The 26,371-nt window shown below is 38.8% G+C and overlaps 3 protein-coding genes across 4 annotated transcripts; 1 reads left to right on the forward strand and 2 right to left on the reverse strand.

Moving 5' to 3' along the window:
- Positions 1-260: 260 nt before the first annotated feature.
- LOC118810514 (inositol 1,4,5-trisphosphate receptor interacting protein) lies at positions 261-6,862 on the forward strand. Its single transcript, XM_036574329.1, has 2 exons — positions 261-611; positions 3,153-6,862. The coding sequence occupies exon 2, from the start codon at positions 3,167-3,169 to the stop codon at positions 4,778-4,780; it is 1,614 nt and encodes a 537-aa protein (XP_036430222.1). The 5' UTR covers positions 261-611; positions 3,153-3,166; the 3' UTR covers positions 4,781-6,862.
- Positions 6,863-7,075: 213 nt separating this feature from the next.
- gsto1 (glutathione S-transferase omega 1) lies at positions 7,076-12,101 on the reverse strand. Its single transcript, XM_036574330.1, has 7 exons — positions 11,996-12,101; positions 11,697-11,742; positions 10,028-10,136; positions 9,663-9,885; positions 8,516-8,617; positions 8,244-8,350; positions 7,076-7,808 (listed from the first exon to the last, which is right to left on the reverse strand). The coding sequence occupies exons 2-7, from the start codon at positions 11,725-11,727 to the stop codon at positions 7,658-7,660; spliced, it is 723 nt and encodes a 240-aa protein (XP_036430223.1). The 5' UTR covers positions 11,728-11,742; positions 11,996-12,101; the 3' UTR covers positions 7,076-7,657.
- Positions 12,102-13,162: 1,061 nt separating this feature from the next.
- On the reverse strand, positions 13,163-24,664 carry LOC118810516 (inhibitor of nuclear factor kappa-B kinase subunit alpha-like). Of its 2 annotated transcripts, none has more exons than XM_036574332.1 (22): positions 24,525-24,664; positions 24,119-24,223; positions 23,692-23,786; positions 23,475-23,592; positions 23,283-23,352; positions 23,088-23,176; positions 22,903-22,992; positions 22,525-22,649; positions 20,493-20,600; positions 20,244-20,379; positions 19,942-20,136; positions 19,739-19,841; positions 19,357-19,480; positions 18,763-18,914; positions 18,590-18,651; positions 18,121-18,230; positions 17,977-18,026; positions 17,679-17,787; positions 16,952-17,099; positions 16,039-16,157; positions 15,853-15,952; positions 13,163-14,170 (listed from the first exon to the last, which is right to left on the reverse strand). In XM_036574332.1, the coding sequence occupies exons 2-22, from the start codon at positions 24,221-24,223 to the stop codon at positions 14,111-14,113; spliced, it is 2,268 nt and encodes a 755-aa protein (XP_036430225.1). In that variant the 5' UTR covers positions 24,525-24,664; the 3' UTR covers positions 13,163-14,110. The 2 variants fall into 2 exon arrangements, with proteins under 2 accessions (XP_036430225.1, XP_036430224.1); XM_036574331.1 differs by having other exon boundaries at positions 15,853-15,964.
- Positions 24,665-26,371: the final 1,707 nt, after the last annotated feature.

Below are 26,371 nucleotides of genomic sequence, written 5' to 3' on the forward strand. Positions count from 1 at the left end.
GCAGTTGTGCTGTGTTCTGTGTTTAGCAGTTGTGCTATGTTGTGTGTTCAGCAGTTGTGCTGTGTTGTGTGTTCAGCAGTTGTGCTGTGTTCTGTGTTCAGCAGTTGTGCTGTGTTTTCAGCAGTTGTGCTGTGTTCTGTGTTCAGCAGTTGTGCTGTGTTTTCAGCAGTTGTGCTGTGTTCTGTGTTTAGCAGCTGTGCTATGTTGTGTGTTCAGCAGTTGTGCTGTGTTCTGTGTTTAGCAGCTGTGTTGTGTTGTGTTTTCAGCAGTTGTGCTGTGTTCTGTGTTTAGCAGCTGTGTTGTGTTGTGTTTTCAGCAGTTGTGCTGTGTTGTGTTATGATGAGGGGGATACACGTAAGTCAAAGTTTGTGTCACATGGAGCCCAGGCTGAGTAAACCGTGCCGGTCCAGCCCGTGATCTTTTTATAGCAGAGGGAAAACAGGCCTCATGAACAGACGTTTCCAGGAAATGACCATCATGCCTCTCCACCTCGAGTCACAAACAGAGTAAGAGGAAACAGCCAAGTCTCATTCCGCTGTTATAGGGCGCCACTTTCTCTTTCTTATTCCGACACAATGGACCACTCAAGGACCAAACTCTCGTACTAAAAGGCAAGTTTGTGTTTTCTTACATGTTGTTCACCTCTTCTCTGTCTCCTGTCTGAATCATGCTAGTCTAAAACTCGGACACGTCTGTCTGTGCTACGCTGTGTAACATCAGCCACATCAGTGTAGCCAAGCTACTCGAGAAGAAGCTGAATGGCATTCATTTAACCCTCCCCTCCAACTTTCACGCACATCATCCTCATCTACCGTGCAAGACAAGAAAAACACGAGTTTTGCAGCTACAGTATCTTATTTATAGGATGCTAGCTCAATGCTGTTTAGCAACGGAGACTAAATGGGGAAGTTGTTCAGGACTGTTATTAGCCCGCTATGCGTCATGGTGAAAAATTGTGGGTACAATATTTTACATTAATCTCATATTTGTTCAACGTGAGTTGGGCCAGTAACATTTAAGAGAACATAAGTTAGCATTCTCAGTCTATAGTTTACAACATTATGTAAAACTCCAGCACTGTAGAGGTAAATGAATGTCAGTCAGCTTCTTCCTGAATAACTGGTTAAAGACACTTTGAGATGTTCAGAGGGGGCCCGTCCAAAACGTGCACTTTCTCCTTACAATAGTAAAAGTTGGCATATTTAAAAAAGTATTTATGTACAATTGTGCAAAACATCTGGCTAACATCTGCTCAGCTGTCAGAAACTGATTCCTCATATGAAAGAGAAGAGTCCAGCATGAGTCGAGTCTAAAGTACAAAAAAATGCTAGTCTGCCAACTAACTTTTGAATACAAATCTCAAAACAGGTCTAAAGTGTGTTAAAGCAGGGCGGTGTGAGAACTGAGCAGGGCTGCAGATCTCCAGGTAGGGCTGGGCAATAGGACATTATATATTGTTATCATGATAAATCATGCCTCACTACACTACAATATACTTTTCTGAACATATCGTGCATGATTCAACATTACACCAAATATTGAATAAAAATGATTGTGTTCACAGTTTCCGATAGTATTTTTTAAATGTAGCACTACTGGTTCTTTTTTCACTGTTCCACGTGATCAGATGTATGAAAAATAAATATCGTGACAACATGTATCATGAATATTTCTTGAAGTATCACAATATTATATTTTCGCCACATCACCCACCTCTGCCTCCAGGGCTGGAGCTTCACACAATGTTGCAGACTAGTTCTTGGTTTCCAGTTGATACTCCCACTAATAGATTTAGACTAATAGTCTTAGACGAAGAGTCTAAATCTTCGCATGCGAAGGCAAAATCTCCACTTGGCTTTGTAATGTGGAGTGCAGTGTGACTCAACCTGGCTTCTTGACAGTTTGTAAAACAGAACACATTTATACAGTTTAATTTAGAGAGGGGTGCTCCACAGTCATCTGTTTACATTGGCATTCAAACACAATTTCTGTCATTATATTATGGAAACAAGGGCACAGAAGGTTATTTAGAGTATTTCAATCTCCATATTTCTAACAGTTGAATTCTTGCCCTAATCATCACAAGATAATAAGTTGCAAAATATAGCAAATTGCCAACTTTCAGCTTATAATAAAAAGATTAAGCCATTAAAAAATTTAATGTGCAACAACCAAATGAAAGTTTAGACATGTAGTCTTTATTTATTGCTGTTAAATGTTGACAACTGCTGGGTAACAGCTGCGCGACATTTTGCACCAGGTACTGATAGATATAGATAGGAAGCACTGAGAAGCCCTGTGTGTTTTTCTTAGTCTTGCAAAGTTTTGCATTTTTCATAGTTGTTCAGTGTTCCTTCATGTTCTTTTGTTTAATTTTTGTCAATTGAAGTGGCATGCATTGTACAAATAATGCCAACTGTTGTACATTTCTTATGCAATAGTTCAACCGTTTCTCATGGATAGAGCTCTGCAAATTACATAACTTCCTTCAGTGTTTATAATTAGGCTCCTTCCTGTGTTTTAGTTCTTTTGACAAGCTTCAGAAGCAGCCCAGTAGGGTTAGATGATATTCTAACTTCACTGGCCTCACACTGTCAGTGAAGAGTGTATTATAAGACTGTAAGACTTAACAGTGCTTATGCTTAAGAACATAATTACTGTTTTCAACAAGGAATAGGATGAACATTCATCAGCAGAAGATCAATGTGTTTGAGTTATTTTAGCTTATAACCTATTGAGACATGGAAACAGCGATATCAGTGCGTGTTACTTTATCTGGCTAGGTGTCTTAAAATGCTCTACAGGGGTTATCTGACTTCCTTCCACACTGTGTGGCCTGTGCATCGCAGGACTCAAAGCAATCTCTATTTTTAGTTTAGCTGATGGTCTAATATGAGCTCTACAGAAAGCATTGTAGCAACAAGATCATCATCATCAGTATAGTACGAAGCTGCTCTTATAACTGTCTTATAACAGTCTTTGCGCTGGGGCACTTTTGAGAACCTGTGCCATGAATGAAATTGTGAAGTTTCAAATTATGATGTGATCTGTCTAATCTGTTAAAGTGAAAAATACAGATTGCTGTCATGAGTGATGATTTCAAACTAGCAAACAAAAAATGTACACATCTTGTAATGTTACTTTTTCCACAGATCCGCAATTAGTGATGCAGGGTGCCATAGCGAAGGTCTGCATGGTGGTGGTAGCTGCCATTCTCAACCACCCCCTGCTTTTCCCCAAGGAAAACACTACCATCCCAGAACAGGATGAAGATATTTTGGCCCGGATGAAGGAGCATGAGGAGAGGCTGGAGGCTGAGCGGGAGCGGCTTGAGCAGGAGATCTCTAAAGCAGATAAAGAGGCCCTGGACTCAAGCTTTGACTGCTATGGCTGGTATTTCTGGAGTGCCCTCTCTCTTGTCATTTTCTTCACTATTGAGGTTTGTCGGCAGGAATTGATCCCTGGAGAAACTCCTGACCCCTCAGAAGATGAAGAAGGGTACACCAGTGGTGGTGCTAAGGTTGTGACTTTAGATAAAGGTGTCCTAAGCAACTTCTGCGAGACCAGCTTCCACCCCTTTATCCACGAGAGCGGGAGGGTGCGGGAGTTTGTTGAGGGCTTTGCAGATGACCTGCTGGAGGCTTTGAGGAGCATTTGTGACCGTGAGGTTGATATGGAGCTTGAGGACTTTGTTGGAGTGGGCAGCATATTTGAGTCTTGGAGAGTATGTAAGCCTCTCATGTGTGATCTGATCGTGCCTTTTGCAACCCCAGAGCCTTACTCTTTCCAGTTCCAGCTGTGGTGTGGTGCATACTCTGATATTCCACTGGACCTGCAAGGATGTGGCAGGATTAAGTTGACAAAAATTAGTGGGAATTGCCCAGACTGCCTCTGTGGCACAACCAACCTCGGCGAGGATATGCTGTGCCTGCTTCACAACAGAAACGAAAGCAGTGAAGTTGACGACCATGCCTTGGAGGAGCTGCTGTGCTCGAGAAACACTCCTTATCTGTCTAAAGATCAAGTCATGAAGTGGTTCCAGATCTCGGTGACCAAAGCATGGGGACGAATCTCTCATAAGTACGAGTTTGAGCTCACTTTCCGCAACCTAGACTTCCCTGGGGCGCTGAAGGTCAGGTTCAGGTCAGGAAAGGTTATTGTTCTAAACATTACACCTGCTATTCAGCTTGAGGACACCGACGCCTACTTCATCTCTCATTGTCCTTCAGATACTGCCAATATCTCAGACATACATTGGCATCTTTCATTCACTGTTTATGAGAGAAACCTGCTTAAGCACATGGCAAAGACCCTTCCAGACAACTCTTGCCACCTCCGGTGCCTTCAGCTTGCGTCTTTCTTACACAGGAAGCAGACAGGCCTGACAGGTAGAAGTGCTCTCACAAACTACCATTTAAAAACTGCTCTCTTGCATCTGCTGCTGCGCAAATCACCTTCAGCATGGAAACCACAGTGTCTGGACCGGCGGTTGCAGGACTTGTTGGGCTTCCTACAAAAAAGCTTGCAAGAAAAAAGACTTAGTCATATTATCGTCGGGAATCATCTCGTCCCAGCTGCCATTGGGGTTCCTACAATGTTCCTGACCACAGAACCTATAAATCTTTTCAGGCCTCTGGTGTTGCAGAGGCAAATATATGCAAAGATGGTGGAGCATTTTCAGGAGATGCTCAGAAATGCACCAGTGCTTATTCAAGAGTACACCCCTCACTTTCCTAATGGCGACATCTATCATGAACTCAGCTCACCAACTGAGTCATAGACTGACGCACTGCGCTGATGGAAATTACCAGACTCAATAGCTCAGTGTTCAGTCCTGGGGACTTTCAGACCATAATTGCAGAGTGATTTTTTTCACATGTGTAAATAGCTTTTTTTGGCACTGAAAGAATTAGTCTAGTAGATTTCTACATTAAGATGGCATTCCGTTTACTGTTAGGCAGCTTTTAATGTGGGTTTGTACCTAATGAACCACATGCACATATATAGGGCAAATGCATATTTAGATGTGGTGTCACATTAAACATGCAATAATGAGTTTGAAAATTAGTATTATAGTACATCATCAGCATAAAGGTTATCTTCCGGTTTTAAACTGCTTTTGTAACTTGTGTGTAGGAACATTCCTTTTGACAAATGCAGGATGTACAAATGTATTTATAAAGAGCTTTTATAGAAAGTTTACAGAGGTCCAGGGCTGACACACCCATTGAGCAAGTCAAGTCAAGTCACTTTTTTTTGTGTAGAGCTTTTTACTACAGACATTGAAACAAAGCAGCCCCAGACCAAGCCCTGACTGGCACACCTAGCAGGGGCTCAGGAATACAATCACAGATACAAACATGGGTGATCACTGGAGCTTTATTTTAACATTATAAACCCCTGATCCAGTACAGCTGCACACTTAACTACAGCGAGGAATATTTAACCTGGTCTGGTGAGGAGCTCCACTAACAAAAAATAAAAATCCATAAGCACATGAGGAGGACAGTGGACAGAAATTATAATCACAGATGAAGTTGAAGTAAGAATAAAACATAGGTGCTTGGATCAGATGATAAGCCATTGACTTGCTAAAAGTCAGTGGCAATAGCAGAGAAGAACTCTGGCACAAGATGGGGAAGAAACCTCAGGAGGAAACAACAATCTGAAAAGAGAGTTTATCCATGTCCGTCTACCATTGGACAGCGCACTTGTACAGTACAGCTGGATTTTTTTGTGCCCAAAGAGTGGACAGCTGCTGCCACTCTGAAAGGCTTGTAAGAGGGATCAGAATATACAAAGAAGTGTTTAGAATGTACCTTCCTTTGTGGTATGCAGTATTGTAGGAGTGTCACGCATGCACAAGTGATAAGTAGTGCTGTGTATCATTCAAAATCTTCACTGCCTGTAACAGTACTGATACCTTAACTTTGACACCAGTTCTTGAACACTTGTTTTTCTTATAGTTTTTGAATAATTACAAACTGAAAGTGAGTGTATTTACTGACCATGATGGACTATAGATACTCCTGAACCCTCATTGATGCTGAAAAGACTAATTAGGTAATGAAATTTAGTACTGAACGACATGGAATCTTCCGCAAGTTGGTATTGGTGAAGTAATAAGTAAAAAGGACGACACCATAATAGTATTGAATTTCTATACCAAGCCTTAGTGATAACCTCAGGTTAGACCATCAACAGCATTTCCCTAGTGGATAATGAAGTAAAAAGGAGCCTGGCTGACCAACAGTCAACATTGATGTTTGCCCTCTGTCAGCCCTGATCTTGATTGTAGAAATTGAGAGGGGAAAAGTTATCTCCTAAAAAAGCCAACTTCAAGCACTGTGTCTCACAATTTTGAACCTTTTTTTCCTAGATATGGTGGACTGATCATACATGTACAAAAGAGAATGTATATGTATAGCTAGTACACGATAATGACAGTATTAGAAGAGCTGAACAAATAGATGTTAGAATAAGCCAGATTTAAGGCACAAATATATATTGACATTACATGTTAAATATGACCAGACTTTACAAGCTTGACTGTGTTCATGGGTTTTTGGCTATGGCCAGGAGTATGCTCTGACAAAGTTGAGGACATGTACATCATTTCTAAGGACTTATTAGGCCAGAGTAAGTTTAGAAGGTGACATGGAGGGCATTGAGTCCTTCTTATCTAAACATACTAAGACTCCTCATACCACATTCCAGTCATACCAATTCTGTCTCATGACATACTGCATGAGATAAAGTGATACACAGGGCTGGGCATCGTTCATGGGTCCATACCAAACAAGACTTGTAAATTAAGATTTAGAATTGCAGTAATTTTTAGAAATATATACAAGCAATACTATATATAGAAACTGCTTCTTCAGTTAGGGGGTTTTATTTTGCAGTGGGAACTGTATGGTAAAGAGTCTTTGTCGCCTAATCTTTCTTTCCTATCAGTAGCCATAAACCAAAAAAGGAAGAGAGAAAACCAAACACATGACTAAGCTTTAGGGAATGAAGAACTTGCCTTGAGAAAGTTTGCAGATGATGAGAGAATTCAACAACAAACCTGATGTTGAGGTTACAAGAATGTCTGTAATTTATATTCCTATCATTTGCAATAAAATGTATAAAACATTAAAAGCTCAACATGAATACATAATACACAGTACATGTTGTTTTCCTTCTTTTTGTCTAGTTTCTCCAAATGCCACACACCTGCCACTTACTGCATAATGAGTAATGCAAAAATAATGAATAGTTGTTTTTTTCCTCCTTCCTAGTGTAATAAAAATCTATTGCACTTTTTGTGATGAATGTTATAAAAGTAAAGGATTATAAGTTCAGCCAAAGTACATCTGCCTATAGAAAGTACATTTATTTAACATTGCCGACATTATTGGTTATACAAAATTTATTTGCTTTAAGACCAGAACATGTAGATGCTTGAAAGGATAAAACATTTCCACACCTCCAAAGAGCAAAACAAGCACCAAAAACACACTGTTTATATGCCAATATTGCCATTCCATTATTGCTGTCCTTCTGATTTTCTAATGCTATACAGAGCATATCATCCTCAATATGACTGGAAAGTGGAAAAATTTGACTACAAAATTAACATGATGGTCACATCAACTTCAGTATGTACATAAATCTATAAACCATAATCATAATTGGGATTTCCAGCCATGTATGAGTTGAAAAAGGCTTTGTGTGTTTCTGCGTCGAACATGATGGCCTTCACAGTTGGATCCTCTTGCATGAGCAAAATCCATTTCTTCAACTCCGGAGTGCCGTCCAGACACCTGGAAAAAGAAGAGTGTCTTTATATGCACAGCTTTCAGAAACCACATGCATATACTGTCATGTACTGTACAGACAAATCTATACACCTTCCAAATGCATATTTACAAAAGTAAAAAGGTGCTGAGTTACAGCGCATAAATGTTACGCAACCTTCATGGATTTGGCTCACCGCGGAGTCAAGCCAGCCCTAGGTGAGTCACTGACCATGTTGACTTTTCAACTTAGCACTTCTGTGATGACTTTGCACTATTTCTGAATAAGAGACCTGCCCTATAACTGCCACCACAAAGGGAATACAACGGCTGTGCTTTAGATCACTTGCACAGTTGTTCTTTTATGAAAGGAGCTTGTTTGCTCTCTTTGTGGTCTTGTATTCAAGTCTTGCAACACAAATGCCAGCTTTTTGTTTAAATCTTGTAGTAAAGAAAACATACTGATTCAGCTGCCATGCCTCGGCCCTCTCAAACCACGGCCAGATCAGGTAATCAATCATAGTGACTGAGTCACCACCAAAGTATTTGGTTTTCTTGTTCACAAGAACCTGGCAAAGTGAGAGAGGCACAATTCACAGGTTAGAATTCATATTCCATGCTAGTGAGAAGCAAATATACACATCTGTAGCTTTCGCTAATGTGAGTATACATGAACATCTGACATTTGTCTTTCACAAAATGGTGTCATTTGTAGTTTGAATATTTCAAGTTACCTTATTCAGTTTGGAGAGTTTCTCCATCAGTTCTGCCTCCAATGCAGACACATCCTCACTGTTTTTCCTGCTTCCAGGGATCTTGTAGAACAATGGAATGATCTGAAACAATCAGAATGGGTGAGACAGACATTTATTTCTGTTTTTACATCATTTCATATTCATCTCTAATGGTTTCACTTTTATCAGCCTTAAAAGATATTTCTAAATAGAAAAAAAATAATGAAAGGAGGATGAAATAAGACTATTATTTGTATTTTAAAATTACAGTGTATGATTAATTAGTCATATGATTAAAACAGGAGCTTCTTCTGCGGTATCTCATTTATTCATGAATATACAGTTTTTTCAATGTAAATTTTTTTAAGATCACTGTTAGAAGGGGGAAGGGTAAACTGTTCTCCCAAGCATTAATAAGCAAAATTTAATTTTTGACTCCCTGGTGGACTGTTGTGGTTTCTGGAGGCCTTTGTCATTATAGCTGGTGCCTCATATGACAGGGTGTCTTAAAAGGGGCAGGATTAACCCTTTTTTAACAACAAATTTTTGTCCTAAACAATTACCTGTGCCTTCTTCTTGCACCCTAATTTGGCTTTGTGAGAAATTATCACAATGCAACATCCCTTAGCCAAAGTGTAGATAATGGATGATAAAGTGATTTCATCTTCAGCACTTCCAGTTGTACAATTTACTTCCAAAATGCATTCATTTTAATCTTCTGTATAATAAGGCTGGGCTGTGTCTGTGTATGTTTTAGAACAGAATTGTTTCTGTCAGTTTCTGTGCCTCAGTCAGAATCACATCTGGCCTTGCAGTGATTTTGCTCGTCTATAATCAGTCTGTTCACACTGCTTATATTCATTGTGAATTTCTTTGAGAATGATAATAGATTAATCACATAAATGATGTGACATCTAGTGGTGATATATTGCAACTGTGGGCAACTTTAAGCTTGCTTTAAGTATATACATTCCAGCTTAATTCATAGGAGGAAAATTTGACAAGTGAAACACTTCGTAAATCAGCAGGAAAGAAAACTGAAATCACAGACAGCAAAATCTATCAAAATATAGTAACTTTTTATTTGCTTTTGTCATTGTTTTGTCTATGCCTGCTAGTCCCTGCATGGTGGTATCAGTGGGCTTACCTTTGAGTACTCCTCCAGCAGCATCTTCTGCTGGGCTTTCTCAAAGGGGTCAGAGGGTGTCAGCTTTTTCCCAGGATACACTTCGTCCAGGTATTCACATGTGATCGGCGATTCATAGATCACTTGACCACTGGGGAGCTCCAATGTCGGCACCAAACCAAGGGGGTTCTTCTCCAGGTACCACTCAGGTTTCTCTTTCAAATGAATGTTCACTGTTTCATGGCTGGATTGAAATTGTGGACAGTTAATATAAAATGTAGGCAAGTCCTGCTTTCTCAACAAACATCTGTTCAGATCTATTAATTAGTGTCTAACAGACACCAAATATTATGCACTATTTCTTTAAAAAATACATGTGAACTTACTTAATACCCTTTGCTTTGAGCACCAGTCTGGTTCTCTGAGCAAAAGGGCAGAATCTCATGCTGTAGATCCGAATTTGGCCCTGGGGTACGGGACCAGGAGCACAGCTTCCTGTAGAACAAAAATCAATATAAGAATTGAATAACCTAATCTTCACACTGTTCCAAACAACACTGAGCTCTTGAACAATAAATATATCTCGAAATATGCAAAGTTGTTTAATTTTTCAAAATGATACTTGACTTAGATTGAATCATCAGCCAGTGTGAAGCCAGCTGTAGTGACCATGCAATAGGCCTGATCACACACTTATCAACAGAAAGACTCCCTGGAGGCTTAACTCAAGTAGTCCGCCACTATGTACACTATGACTCTGCAGAATAACCCCACCCAGGTGGTGTTCCTCCATGCAGGTGGGCTATTCAGCTGAGTCATGATGAAGAAGTCTTAAGTCATTTAACATTATGAAAGCAATTTTTGACACATGCAAAATATGCATCTTTTACAATTAGCATCACTTAAACACATTTCAAAGACTGCTTTTTTAAATTTTATATACTTTCTATGTTCAGTTTTTTGCTGTACACTGTAAACTTCAATTAGTTCACTTGCATAACTTATGCATAACTCATGCATAACTTTATGAGTTATATTTACTTTCTAATTGTCAGTGATTCACACTTTTGCAGCAAGGATGACTCAAATAGCCAAGTCATTACAATGGTGCCCACTGACCTGGCAGCACTCTACTGTTTCAAACTCTGAGATTTTGAATTAGTATAGTTACCAAATAATCTAGCTAATTAAAACACGTCCATTTTATTAAATCAATTGTTTCATACAGCGACGTTAATACTGGGTAAATAGGACTTTCAATCGGTCACTTCTAACCTCTCTCACACTTTAACACTAGCCTGTTACCACACCACGGGTCAATGCTGAACACAAATAACAAAACCAGTAAACTGCATCCAAACTCAATATTTAACACAAAAGTACGCTATGACACAAAAATACCATTTTACAAAGAGAATTATTAGAAAAACAAGAAATAAAAATAAAACCAACAAAACCGCTAGGAATGCTGGGAAGAATTTTGGGCAAAGGACTCTTCAGCCTGTAAGACTTCGAAAAATGAACTGATATTAACTAGATTTATATAAGATAATAAGTTTTACTAGATTTGTATTCGTTTTTTTCAGCAAATAATTAAGTCAGTGCAACCGTTTCACTGTGTAAAGGTGATTAACTCGAAAGAAAAAGCATGAAATACACAGGGTGACCGCATCAGAGCAGAGGAGAGTTAAATATCTACACACTTTTTTCTCTCATAGTTGTTATCTTGAGTCCGTGTTTGACAGAATATCCACACATTTCTCAGAACATTTTCTACGCTGCCACTTTTTACAGGTGTTAAAAATGAACTGTTAGTGCTTTTAGATTCCACACTCTCCACAGACTCGTACGCATCGCATCCTCTCAGCGGACCGTTATGAGGCACTTTCAGTGGCCAGAACAACTGGTTTCAATCCCGCATGGTATGTGAGAGAGAGAGAGAGAGAGAGAGAGAGAGAGAGAGAGAGAGAGAGAGAGAGAGAGAGAGAGAGAGAGAGAGAGAGAGAGAGAGAGAGAGTAGTAAAGAAGTAAGTTCCCTGTTCTGCAGTCTTTTACCTTTAGCGTAGCATTTCTGAGTCGCAGCCATAATTACTGTCTGGATCTGGAAGATGAAAGTAAACATTTAACGGAAAGTCGTGAGTAGTTACAGTAGAGAACAACAAAAAGCTCACTGAAGAGCGGCGATCCTGCAAGAAACTATGCAAACGACAGAAAAAAGCAATAACTCCTTTATCGAAAGGAAAAAAAGGATTATTTTGTTCTTCATGTCGGATATTCGAGGCAATTATATTTTCCATGTAGCATCACGAGATGCAGAGCTGATAATGAGTTTAGGAATGTAATGCAGGACCCACCTGAAGACCGAAGTGGAGCGTAAACACCTTCGGATAGGTAATATCGCACTGACCAGTTACTAGGAGGAAGTGTCAGGATATCAAGTCACAGGTCGGGGCGTTATTCACACTCATATTCCGACAAGCCCCGCCTCCTCCAACCGGCGGACTGCGTGCGAATATGAACTATTAGCCAATCGTAGCGCAGGATGACGGCTCGGGAAAACAAAATACCAGCCAATTGTCGCGGAGGAGGCGGGTTTTTCGAAATACGGGTGGAGAAAAAAATTATCGTAACAAGACTTTGGGTTTTCCGGGCCTCAAACGGCCAAGGCACTGCCTTTCTCCAAAGTAAAAGTCTTTCACTGAATAGCATTGGCTTGTAAAGAGACATTACTAAAAACCGCAAATGACCCAAGTTTGAAAACCAAGTTTTCATTCAGTATTCAAAACAGTTGGTTTTTCATTCAAGACAATATTCGTTTTTCTTTTAATGATGCAAAATGCAAATGTGTTTTAATCTTTGTTCAGTCACAAACATTTTTGGTCAATTGTTGTACAGGTGCTTTTTATGTTTTCTTTTAAAGTTCAGTGTATTTTTTTTAGCTTGTGCGATTTTCTTCTTACAGTCAATTAAAAATGCTTTTAAAGCACTTTCTCATACATGCACTTAAGAATTCTTAACACTTAAGTCCAGTAACAGTCTAGGCCAGTGGTCACCAACCTTTCCCCTTGAGATCTACCTTCTTGCATGATTCAGCTCAAACCCAAATCCAACAAACCTAATCAAGGACTTTGAATACAAACATTAGCTGCAGCAGGTGTGGCTGTTTAGGGCCAGAGATGAACTTTACAGCACAGTAAATCTACAGAAGCCTCTGGTGACCACTGGGCTAAGCCATTGCCTATGTCATGCCTCACATGACTAATCTAATGTGTCTAAGTCTGGTCTCAAAACACAGTCAGCATTGCATGGAAATGCAGAAGCCTTTTACCCAATTAGAGTGTTCCTGTGCACAATATGACTTTGCAAAACCCCATCCAGGTGGGGTTCGTGCACAGATGGAAAATTCAGCTGAGTCATTATTAAGGATCTAAATTATTTAGTGAGGGTTCTTGGTCTTTCCTCATGATGAAATTCCATACATTTTCAAGACTTTTTCCATATTATTTTTACACTGCACAAAGTATGGCAAACAATTACCTTTATTTATGATGTACAGTAAACCAGTGTATTTCTTCAATTATGATGAGCTGACAGTTTATCAACTCTAAAACATCAGATGATTGTATCTAAAACATCAGATGAAAAGATGAAAGAAATATAATGAACTCAAACTATCATTTGTACTGAATATTAAACTTTTGTGTAGAGCTGATTATCAGAAAGAAAACCAATCGTTACTGTGATTAAAAAAAAAAGACAACAGAAGGACTGACATTAGTCCTAACATTAATTTTGTGGTGTCTTTGTATCTCCAGATTCACGTGGCCCAGGCAGTCTCTCAGGCCTGACATTGCATTGATGACTGTATGACACTTCTCCGTTTATTTGAGGGGGAAATAACATCAACTTTAGCACCTTTAGTCTTACACTCCACAATAAGACCAGCAATGGTCTTCCCTGGCCTTTTATGCCTTCGGAATTCATGAACAGACATATATCCATATGCCATACCAAACAAACTTATTCGTGTCGAGTTTCTATTCTGTGAATGTATTTTCACAAGCCATATCTCTTTCAACGCAGAACATCTGTGGGCATGATGCTCAAACATTCACAGTGAGCCCCTAAAGTGCTGCTGCTGATCAATAGTAATCAAATCCAAAGAGTAACTCTAAAACCTCAAATAATATCAGCCCATACATAGTAGATTAATTTGGTTTATAATAATAAATAAATACTTGTGTATTTAAACTGTATGTATACGCTTTGCCTGAAGTTAGTGGTGCTGTGCCAGTTAAAAATACATTATGTAAATGGCATTATGCTCTTACAACACTGCAAAACGTGAATTAAACAGGTTACTAATGTTGAAAAAAAACATATGCCAAAAAAAATCCAATCATGTGAAGCTTATGAATAATACATCAGGGAATAACTGGTCACCAGTCATTAGCATATTATGAATAAACCTATAAACGTTGTGATTTTGCAATCAGAGATTCATATCTAGTCCAGCTCCAGTCTTGATCCTATATAGAACAGAGACACAAAAAGGACATACAATATTAAAGATGCATTTAAACTAACATTACTTATATCATGTATATTACAATATATATTAAATAAATCAATAAAACATGCAGAAATTGTGTCCAGATTGAAGCGCAGAAAATATATCTAAAACGACTGCATAAATTCATATTTAAATTATTAACCACAATACTGTATTTAAAAAGCAATAATGACATTTTGAGACAGATTTGCCACAGACAAATACATTCATAAATAAATAATTACAGTATATTATTTATCCCTGAACTCCTTATGGTTGCCAAATATTTGAAATATTAAATCAAAAATCTAAAACAATGTCAGACTATTTAGTAGTTAAATCTATTTAAATCTTCATTGTTTTTAAGACTTTACTGTGGCTTTACTGAGTGTGTGTGTGTGTGTGTGTGTGTGTGTACGTAACTATATGGACAAAAGTATTGGGACACACCTCTTAATCACTGAATTCATGTTTCATTCAGTCCCATTGCCACAGGTGTATAAAATCAGGTGCCTAGCCATGCAGTCTGCCTTTACAAACATTTGTGAAAGTATGGGTCGTTCTAAAGAGCTCACTGAATTCAAGCCTGGTACTGTAATAGGATGCCACCATTTCAAGTCGGTTTGCAAAATTTCTTCCCCCCTAAATATTCCACGATCACCTGTGAGTGTTATGACCTGTGAGCCACGAACTGTCATACCACGTAAAGTTACAGAGCGGGTCACCAAGTACTGAGGCACATTGTACATAAAAGTTGCCAACGCTCTGCTGACTCAATAACTGCAGAGTTCCAAACCTTCTCTGGCATTAACATCAACACAAAAACTGTGCGCCGGGAGCTTGATGGCATGGGTTCGGATGGCTGAGCAACTGCATGCAAGCACTACATTACCAAGCACAATGCCAAGCATTGGATGGAGTGGTGTAAAGCACATGGCCACTGGACTCGGGAGCAGTGGAGTGACGAATCACGGTTCTCTGTCTGGCAGTCTGATGGACGAGTCTGGGTTTGGTGAATGCCAGAACGTTACCTGCCTGACTGCATTGTGCTATCTGTTAAGTTTGGTGGAGGAGGGATAATGCTACGGGGTGCCAACTTTGTGGGAACAGTTAGGGGAAGACCCTTCTCTGTTCCAGCATGACTGAGCCCCAGTGCACAAAGCAAGGTCCATAAAGGCATAGGTTGGGTGAGTTTGGTGTGGAAGAACTTGACTGGCCCACACACAGCCCTGACCTCAACCCCATCGAACACCTTTGGGATGAACTAGAATAGAGATTGCGAGCCAGACCCTCTCGTCCAACATCAGTGTTTGACCTCACAAATGCTCTTCTGGATGAATGGGCAAAAATTCCTGGAAACACTCCAAAGTCTTATGGAAAGCTTCCCAGAAGAGTGGAAGCTGTTATAGCTTCAAAGGAGGGACCAATTCCATATTAATGCCTATGGATTTAGAATGGGATGTCATAAAAGCTCCTGTATGTGTGATGTGTAGGTGTCCCAATACTTTTGTCCATATAGTATATTTAAAGATTCTTCAATATTTTAAAAACTAGGTATCAGGAAAATATTTCACGGTAAAAAGTGATACAGCCATTCATGATGGAGTTGATGATTTGAAAAAAAAAAGTTATATTAAAGATATCAAAGATATCAATCACCATTATACTCTCTGATTTCTCCTCGGTTGTCTCTTGCAGCAGACTTGTAAGCTGGCTTAAGTATTTCTGGTTCTCCTCCAGAAGATGGTTGACAGTTTCACTGGAAAGCAGACTGATTTGAGTTCAGTGGTGGCAGAAAACAAAGTCATCTTGTGCATTTCCTGAAACATGTTCTAGGAGCATTACCTGTCGTGTGTTGCATGCAGGGACATGGGCAGACGCGGTGAGCAGGAAGGCTGAGGATGGGACCAGGCTGACAGAGAAGAGGACATCTCTGTGCTGTGGCTGCGTGTGGTGTTTTGTGCCTGGAAACATACATTTCCTCTTTATTGTAAAACACAGAACTGTTGTAAGCACTGTGATGAATTATAGAATTCCTTTTATAAATTGCCAGTGAAAGAATTTATAGCAACTTTTCCTAAAGATGTCATAAGCCCTAGTTGAGCTGGATTAGTTTTACCTAGAAGAACTGTAATTCGAGTTATTACAGAGGAGATCCGTGATTTTAATCCAGTATGAATCTGGCATGTTTATAGTTATTACAAGTCTGTTAAGTAATAATTCCAGACCAAATTACTTTGTCAAGCATGGAGTTCCGTTAGCCAAAATGACCTAACAGTAATGTGATAACAAATCATGCTTATAGACATCGTACCCTGTTTTTCTGGCAAACTTGAATTTGAGAGTTCCTACATCCTCAAGTTTAAAACAAGACTACTATAATCAAAAACATTTTTGGTGATGGGTAATTAGAAAAAGAACGAAGAAGTAGAAAGAAAAATATCCAAGGGTAGGCTGCCTCTCATATGGCAGTGCAGTTTCTGTCCTGTTGGGTTGGATTTGTTAAGTTGAACGAGTCCAGTTACTATTCTATCTGGTATTAACTGGAAGTTCGTTTTTGTTTGTTTGGATCTGTTCAATTCTAATCTCAACACTGAGGTGGATGTCTGGGCTATGTGATCCAGGTTATCTGGCTATTGGTAATTTAAGAAATACTTTATACTTTAAAATACACAGATACTTTATCCCGTTTGAATTGGCCAGTCAAATCTCTTACAAATTAGTCGCATTAATCCAGCTTGAAAAGGGCTATACTCACACAGGCAATCTTCAGTAAGTGCCAGAACTCTCTTTGTCTCTTCATCTGCATCTGCATGACAGTACTGTCTGCCTCCTTAATGTTCTCCAGGGTTTTCTCTATCTTGGGGAACAAGTCAATAATCTTCTGTTTGCTCAGCAGAATTTTGCTGTCAAAAAATATTAAAGGCAATATGTTAAACTTTGAAAATGGTTAACAGTCATTAGTTGAACTAGCATTGAGCTTGTATTCTGAGTTAAATCCTTCACTTGTACATGTTTTGAGTCAGCTCAATCACATCCTATTTTCTTTTCGCAGTGCTCACAGTGGGGTTTGTACCAAAATATACAAAAAGACATCTGCAGCATTTTTACTAATTTCACAAAAAGTTACCTGGGACTTTTGAAAAGCTGATTTAAAGGACATAATTAAAAAGAAGTGTAGTTATTAGTGACATTATTCAGAAAGTGTGCCAAATTTATCACAAGCTTATATATATATATATATATATATATATATATATATATATATATATATATATATATATATATATATATATATATATATAAATATAATGATCTACAACAATAATTTACACATTCAAAATGACATGTTCAATACTTCTTTGAGTTTAAATACCAGTGAGAGCCATAACACTGAAAATGTTAAATATGGATGCAGAAACAGAGCAAAAGCAATTAGGTGAAGGTCATATCTGAATTTTAATGCAATGGTTTTAAATCTTTACCTGAGATGTGCATAGAGATCTTTCAGTACCCTGTCTTGATTCTGGACAGTCTGGACAATGACTTTCACCATCTCAGAGCTGTCGCTGTAGCCATGCTGAGGGTCATTCACTGTGGGGGACAAGTATAAGCAGAATAATCCTATCACCCTGTCCATTAACTGTTTTCATCCTAAAATCTTCACCATTCTCCTGCATGATTAGAGGCAGTTCAGTATACTTCTTAATCTGTGATTCATGAAAAAATATAGCTTATTTGTGGCAGTCAAAGCCAGTCAAATATTGTAATAACAATGCTTACTTTTGCATTTTGTTTTCAGTTGTTTGTAGAGGTCAATAGCTTTTTCCTCGCTGTAATACAACAAACACAATGAAGTTTATTTTAACAATCTTTACACAAGGTATGTGAGTTTACAGAAGATATTTAGTGCAGGTGAATATTTACAGCTGCTCCATCACGTCTGCTTGGCGCCGGGCATAGGGACTTCTCTGAAGTTCAACAATCTCTGAGTGCAAAGCCATAATCTCTTCATCTAGGTGGCCAACCTCCGCAACCTTTAAGGAGGAGGAAAAAGAAGAATGTTGCCATCTGGCATTACTGCTTCTAAAGCAACAGAGGACTTAATAGCGCACATACATTTACATGGTTCCTAAACTGCAATCCCTAGAAAACACAGATCTGAGTTAGGCTATGTTCACACAGCAGGTAAAAGTGGCCCAAATCGGATTTTCTCACCACATCTATTTATTTATTTTTTTTATCTGTTCACATATCTTTTAAATGTGGCCTATATGAGACATAAGTCTGAACAGATCACGCTCCTAAAAACTTTTCTTTGATGCTGCAGCCTTGCTCTTCCATGGCTGTGTTTGGTCATTTTTTCAAAATCTCTTCGAAAGGTTGTAAACCATACCTGCACAAATGCAGCAGCCTTTTCGTCATTGTCTTGCCATGCCTTCAGCATCTTTTCAGAGGCTATAGAAAACAAAAAGAAATTCTAGATAAGTTTCTAAGTAAGTAAATAAGTAGATAAAAACTCATCTGTCCAAAGGAAATCAAACAGGAATGATCAGTATGGAAACTTACATATTCCATACTGCATCTGATCACTGTACTTCTCCAGGTCATACTGGATGCTACTCTTAAAGAAGTCAAGCTTGGCTTTCAACTGCTGAGAACATGAAAACATCAGATTCTTGTATCTGGTGAGGTTTGTGTTGTACCGGAGAAGGCTCAGCCTATAAAATAACATATGTACATACACAGACACAGTCAAAATGTGATATCAGAATGCCTTAGAAGTCAACTGTGAGCATAAAGCCTACAGACGTATATAAAGTTTAAATATCCCTGGTCAAATTACATGTTTTGTTGATTTTTAAAGTAAAAATAAGTTTGCACATCCTATACGTGGAATGTAAATATGGCACTTTTGGCAATTTTAGAGCACAATTTTATTTATTTATTTGAGTGTAACATACTGGAAAAAAACTATTTTTCCCCAATATGTTAAATTCAGCAAATAAACAGTAATTGTGCTTTAAAATGTGCAGAAATTTGGTCTCTTTAGGGAACGTGTTAACATATTTTTACTTCAACAACACGTAATTTGACCAGGGGAGCCTAAACGTTTGCATACAACTATAACACGCTATGAAACATATCACGTGATGGACATACATGGCGGCTCTTTGGCCTTGGAAAAGGCGGCTGTAGTCCTCTCTAAGGCCACAGATGTAGCTCACTGCCTCGCCCCAAACCTTCTTAAGGGCACTCAAGGGGAGCTGAGTCTTGGTCTCACGGACTAAAAAAGACAAAATGAGGAGACTGGGATGAAGTACAAGTATGATAATGCCTACTGACAATATTAGAAATAGCTAGTCTTTCTTCATGTGAATAAATGCTGAAACATAAAATCCATGTCAAGTAATGACATTATAATGAAGACAGTTGAGAGTTGGACATGTCAGTGTATTGTTTTTTCATTTGATTAGTGTTAAAATGAAACATATTTCCAAACATTTGGAATATATCATCCAGCAAGAATTGTGGTAATACTCACCAATAAAGTTGACACTCTCTGGGAGTGCCCTGGCAGTGAAGGGTCCAGAGTACTTGGTTAGGCTCTTATCAAATAGATACACAATGTAGCTGTCCCATCCTCTCTGATGACCAAAGGTGAAAAAACAAAAGAGCAATGGATTAGTTCTAAGAGATCCAAATTATGCAAAAAGAAAGAAGTAGGTCAAACTATGATACTCTTACAACTCCATCCAGGACACACTGAGCAGCAGGTTTCCTCGGGTCCAGCATTACTCCCGTCTCCTGCAGAAGCTCTTGATTCAGATGTTCAATTTTTGTCTCAGCCTCAATCCTCTGCTGAAGGGAGTGGAGACCTTCCTCAGGGCTCAGCAGGAAAGAGTGTACCTGAGTTGTGGTCATGTTCAAGATGTGCACAACCTACAACAAAGGAACGAGCATCAAACATCAAGGTCTTCCTCTGGGGTCGTGCACTAACACAATTCTTATACAACATATTGTTTTTTAACAACATCAGAATGACTAACCTTCATGTTCAGTATTTGATCAAGCAGTGCAAAACACTGTGGCTGTTTAGTGTCAGGGTTTGCTCCCCCTCCCCTCTGCACTGGGTCCCACTTCAGCATCATTTGCAGCAAACTCTCCAAGGGCTCCAAAAGTGTCCTAATGGTAGAGAATTTGTCACTGAACTTCTTTCATACTTTCATACATGAAAGATGTACAGCATGTTCAGCAAATCTGAACACGTTACATAGAATACTTTTCCATCTTATTACCTGCTGAGGTTATTGGGATAAGGAAGATGAGTGCTGAATCGGACTTCTCCATTCATGTCCTCTACAGCCATGATGTCTTTTGGACCCTTGTTACGCACTTTGCTTGTCCTACACAAAAATATTTTATAAGACATAATACAAAATATCGTTGTATACAAAAGTGTGGATACCCTGGTTAAATTACATGTTTTGTTGATTTGTTAAAGTGAAAATAAGTTCAAACATCCTCTGCAGTAAATAAAACTTTAAAATGGAAATTTTGTGCAACTTTTATAGGACATTTTTTATTTATTTAAATAAATAAATATTAAATTTTCCACAACATTTGTATATGCCACATTTTATTTTTTTTTCCAATAAGTTTTATTGAGCAAATAACTGTATTTGTGCATTAAAATGTGCAGATGTCAATTCCATGAAGAGAATGTGTATTTGTTGTCACTTACAAAATCAACAAAACGTATTTTGACAAGGGGTGCCCAAATTTTGCATCCAATTATAAAATTGTATAAAACTATGCATGTGTACAAATTAAATATGTACTCAAATGGTAATGGCTTTAACAGTGATATTGGGACCGGCCCTAAAATTAAATACAACTGAATCTAATTTTATGTAATTATCATAATCATTATTCAAGTAACTAAACATCTCCATTTTCAGCTAACACAGACATCAACAGTGGTAAGTGTGAGTGTACTGAACATAAGAATATGCATTGAGAATCTATAGCTGTAATGTATTTCATTTTCACAATAAATCAATAACACAATCCTATTAACAGCAAGTTTTGTGGGAAAGAGGAAAAAAGAGGACATTGGTCAAATGTTGAGGCACCTGGTGCTTCTGCATCATGCGTTGTTCTAAAGTAATTCTGCATTGGGCTGGTTGCACTATTGTACACAAGTCTGATATTGCCTAACTTGCACACCACAACAGTGTTGCTCTCTGCAACAAAGAATTACCAAACATGACTACTCTATTTTGATGCCACATTGTCTCCCTGATGTCCTGTGATGAAATGTAACAAATATCCAAACAAGAACTGGAGAGTGAACAGAGTAATTAGTCACGCACACCGCTAACACAGGTAAATTTACTGTGTAGTAAGTGTCTCTACACTGACAATTCATAATCATACTCAGACAGACCTGGTGACTTAACATTTCATAAGCCACAAAAATTAGGCTTAAGCCATGCAACCACAGTTGCCTGTCATGTAAATTCAATCCGGTCGGTTTGCAGTGACTTGTAACAGGAGAAACATTCAAAAACTGTTGCCATAACTTGTGAAGACTTCTCCACAGGCCCTAGCCTAAGAATATTTGTGACTCTGTCACTAGGTTAAACCTGAAAGAAACTGCAAGGAAATAATAATGGCCAATTTCACAGTAGAGCCGCTGAACCTGTTTTATTTGTTAAACAAAAATATTTCTACTTAAATGTTTATATATCTCAAATCCAAAATATTGATTGTGACATTCTTTTGGAGATACAAAAAGAATCAGAAATGCTGCAAATTTTGGCACTTCATGAAATTCAGACAGTTTCATGCCATTTTGAAACAAAAATGTGAGTTTCACTGGCACAAAGACAACGAGCTACAGAATTATATACTCCGTCAGCTGTGAGTAGGTGGTCATAAATAAAGATGAAAACACATTAAAGGAAAACTATACCACAAAGTGTCTTTGAAAGGTTTTGGGCCACCACAAGCCAAAGAACACCGCCAGCCAGAATAACTTTGTATAGACTTCCAGTGACCCTTCCCTCTAAGGAGACAAGTGGACCCAAAGCATACCAGCAAAATGCCCCACAGCTTAACAGAGCCATCGGACACCCTCAATAGTTATGATTCTCCACTCCTTTATTCTATTTTTTCCCTTCAATTTGTCACCTGCCTGTTTAACAGACAATATATAAAGTTATTATAATAGGAGATTCACCACTAAGATCAAGAATTTTAGGACCATTTAATTCCCAGAGGTGGCACTGTAACACATTCGCTCTTTCCAGTTGCCATTGGACATACCACTGCACAGGCTGTAGGTTGTGTAGAAAAGGACGAAAACCACAGCTACACTCGAAGATCATTGTGCCGAAGCTCCAGTAGTCCACGGTGACTGTGTACGGTTTGCTCTCAAATAGCTCTGGGGCCTTAAGAAAAACAGAAACAACAGTTCTCTGAATGTCATTTATTTAACAAATGGAAAACCCAAACCAAAAATGTCACAGTCATGCCATACATTGTGGTTACAGACATCAACAACAGCTTTTCTTATTAGGAACAGAAGTGGCATTGAAACTTCATCTATTATCACTGCAGTTTCTGTTCAATTAAGCAATGCTGAATTCTTAATATCACTCTCAATTCTTCATTTTGTCCACAATATTCAGTCACAAGACTCACCAGATACTGAAGAGTGCCCACAAACGATGTGCAAAGGCTCCCTTGATCCAAATCTTTCGCATAGCCCAGGTCTATTATCTTGTGGACCAGCTAGGTACACAAATTACTCAAATTAGGAGAGTTTTACAAAGAACACACAGAAACAAAGAAACTGATCAACAATATGCACAAAAACATTCTGGTACCTTTCCATTAATGTCTTGGAGTACAATATTCTCTGGTTTTAAATCTCTGTGAATGATTTTGTTTGCATGGAGATACTGAATTCCTGAACCTGTTAATACAGAAATGCTTTCAAAAGCTGAACACCATCACTGAAAGATTAAACGTTCAAATAAGATGCAAAACATAAGTGTGTTGTTACAGAGGTGATATATTACCGACATCGTTGAGTAAGGACAGCACCTCACTTTCTTTCAAGCCACAGCAATTTTCAGGTTTGCTTAACAACTATAATTAAATGAAGAATAAGAAGATGAGAGTAAACACACAAATGCCTTCCTCAAAGCAGGAAATAATTACCTGAAGTACGATAGACAGGGCAGGCAAAATGAGATAACGCTTTAGAGTACCTTACGAAGATCTCCCCTGGAACAGTACTCCATGGCTAAAAGAGGCAAGTCATTCAATGCAATGTGTTTCATCTCTTCAGGTACGTCCCTGGCCGTCACCACATTAAGGTGGTTCAATCTAGAAAGATTGTTGATCAAATATTGGAATGTGCTTCATTAATTAATCAGCTAAATAAGTAAATTAAGAAGTGAAATTCTTCTTCACAGAGGAACTTACTTTTTCATGATCTGAATCTCCCTACTCCATCTGTCTTTGTTTTTTAACAGTGAGCTCAAGCCGACAGAGTTCACAGCAATTTTCTCAGACGTTTCCTGTACAAAATGGAAACAAAACATTTTGAATTATTTCATCAATGACAAAATAAACTTAATGCAGCCACACAGTGGATGATCAACAACTATAATATACACAGTTTAATGTAATGTCACAAGAAAGGAACAAAGCAGACTGGCTGGAGGACTGGGTTTCCCAAAAGCATCTCAGCACCAAGATCACATGTTAAATGGTAGAGCAAGCATCACATTAAACATTAAACACTCTCTCTACCAGGTAAGATGATCTCAATATTTTAAAGCTTTTGGGGAAAAGGGCGTTGAGTGACTAAATACATACACGTATTGAAACATGCATTAAAAATCCACACCTGATGTTGATACAGATAGACATGACCAAACCCTCCGGTTCCAAGCCTCTCCTTCATCGTCCAAAGTCCACAAACTTGAGTCTGTTTGAAAGGGGGTTTCTCCATCTACAAACATGTACAATTCGGCTAAGAATGTACTTAAGCTACAAGCACACTTAATGTTAAAAATATTTTTCTAACACATAAGCTAACTCATTCTTCAGCTTTGGCTACATTTGACTAAGTTAACCGTCCAAGATACATGGCAACAAACATGGCATTAACTGTATTTTTCAGTTTATATCTCCTTGAGATGCTACCAACAACCAATTAATTAATCTAATCTTAATAAAGCTAACCTATGTTTTAATAAGCCTAAAGCCCGATATCATTGCTACCTAGCCAAAATAAGCTAACGTTGTCTTACCCTTTCTTAGCTTAGGTTAATTCACCAATCTGTGTCGCTAGCTTGATGGAACCAAACTCATGTGATGTCGAGATTTGAAGATAACGGAATATGTCAATTTACAAAGAAAAGCGGCGATATCCATTTCATCATGGCGAAACCCTGTGTGCGATAAACTTGCCTTGCTAATATATGCTAACTAGTTAGCTATGGCAAGTTACGCTCGTTTAGCACAGCGTGTACGTAACAACTTGATGTGATGCAGCAGGCAATTAGGTACTCCAGTACGCACCGCACTTAGCTTACAATAAATTAACTCATACTGCTTGGTCGTGCAAAAAACACGAAACCGTGCCAGATGGCAGTCGTGGGAAAAACAAAGAAATATATTACGAGGACTGCAAACTAAAGAATCTCTAGCACAGATCTGAAGAACGAGCGCTGTTTGATAAACACCAACAGACAGCTAACTAGCTGGTTAGCGTTAGCCTGCGAAATCGAAACAAGCTCAGCGCGCAGGCGCCGTAGGCGGACCGCTAGAGCTGCGGTGTGAGCTGATCAGGGACCAGCTTCCCTCCGCCAAACATGAACTTACAGCATCGCCATAGTAGAAACCTGAGACGATGTCAGATCAGCACATGAACAAATTCAGTCTTGTGCCTAGTCGGGTACAAGGACACCACACTGCCGCAACAGCCCCATTCGACCCTAAAAGAGAAGACAAGAAACGGGGACACGGCCCATCATGTTGACACGCCTGCGGAGGTCGGGCGGCGGTTAGGGCTCCTTACGTTCATTTTTGGGAGTAAATAAATGTTATTGTTAGTATAAAAAAGGGTTTCACTGCAACTGACTCATTCTAATCGAGAGCCAATTCGAATTAATACAGAGATTCAAGGCATTCTTCTGGTCATACTCCCCGCTCCCACTCCTTAATTGTACGTACCGAACGGCTCCCCCTTCCCTTCATCCGGCCCTTGTCAATCACGTTTCTCCCCCTTTCGTTATTCCTATCCACTATGTATGTAATATTAGTTTGTAACATTTTGTGCACTTGGGGCGAGTTTGTTCGTCCACCATGTACAAGGGACAAAATGGATGTAAAGGTAACAATAACATGTTATTAATGGTTGAGTCTTCGTCAGTAAATTGTGGGAATTGCACATGGTTTAAACGGTCTTAACAAAAAATGAGAAGTTGTAAGTGCTGATTGTTTCGTGTAGGGGGGAAAGTTATGTGGTCATGGGGTTTTGGTTCTGGTGTCTTATTGATGCCTGGTCTTGTTGGCTCTGAAGGGGATGTTTTGATTTAGACTTGGTTTATTTTGGTGGTCGTGGAGTGGGAGATTGTTTGATTGGTGATTGGAAGTTATTGAGGGATTTGTGTCATGATAGGGATTAGTATTGGATTTTAATATGGGAGTCTGGGTCTTATGTGTGATATTATTGAAGTTATGATGATTTTTGTATTTACTTTGGATTTTGAAAGCTAGTTTTAGCTGCCATTTGGATATAGGAGTGTCCGTTGTTCGGGGTGCTTGGTGATCTTATGTATTTTTTTGTTTGGACCCTTCTGGCCGTTTACTGCATTTTGGTGCTTGTGGGACTTTTTGTGCAATTTGTTGTTTTATTTCGGTCTGCTGGATTGCTTAACTGTTTGTTGTTATTGCTAGCCTAGCTGCGTTTTTTGTTGTTTGTGGATTCTGGATTTTTTGTAGGAATGTGTTTTGTTCTGGCGGGCATTTTGGCTTTGTTTTGTTTTGCGGTGGCTAATGGCTGGTAGGATGTTTAGTTAACCGTATGAAGTAATGGAGTTAGATATACTGCTCGCTTTCTATGGTCCACCTCGGTTGCTGCATTGGGGTAACT

Source organism: Colossoma macropomum, unplaced genomic scaffold (genome assembly GCF_904425465.1).
Source record: "Colossoma macropomum unplaced genomic scaffold, Colossoma_macropomum, whole genome shotgun sequence".
In the NCBI taxonomy this organism is placed as follows: domain Eukaryota; kingdom Metazoa; phylum Chordata; class Actinopteri; order Characiformes; family Serrasalmidae; genus Colossoma; species Colossoma macropomum.

What these genes read in the sequence shown, in the direction of transcription:
- gsto1 (XM_036574330.1), bottom strand. Translation starts at nt 11,727, where the DNA reads ATGGCTGCGACTCAGAAATGCTACGCTAAAG. An exon ending in TCAGAAATGCTACGCTAAAG is followed by an intron (nt 10,137 to 11,696) that starts GTAAAAGACTGC and finishes TTTGTTCTACAG; the next exon opens with GAAGCTGTGCTCCTGGTCCC. An exon ending in AACTCTCCAAACTGAATAAG is followed by an intron (nt 8,351 to 8,515) that starts GTAACTTGAAAT and finishes TCACTTTGCCAG; the next exon opens with GTTCTTGTGAACAAGAAAAC.
- LOC118810514 (XM_036574329.1), top strand. Translation starts at nt 3,167, where the DNA reads ATGCAGGGTGCCATAGCGAAGGTCTGCATGGTGGTGGTAGCTGCCATT.
- LOC118810516 (XM_036574331.1), bottom strand. Translation starts at nt 24,223, where the DNA reads ATGGAGAAACCCCCTTTCAAACAGACTCAAGTTTGTGGACTTTGGACG. An exon ending in TCTATCTGTATCAACATCAG is followed by an intron (nt 23,787 to 24,118) that starts GTGTGGATTTTT and finishes CATTTTGTACAG; the next exon opens with GAAACGTCTGAGAAAATTGC. An exon ending in GAGATTCAGATCATGAAAAA is followed by an intron (nt 23,593 to 23,691) that starts GTAAGTTCCTCT and finishes CAATCTTTCTAG; the next exon opens with ATTGAACCACCTTAATGTGG.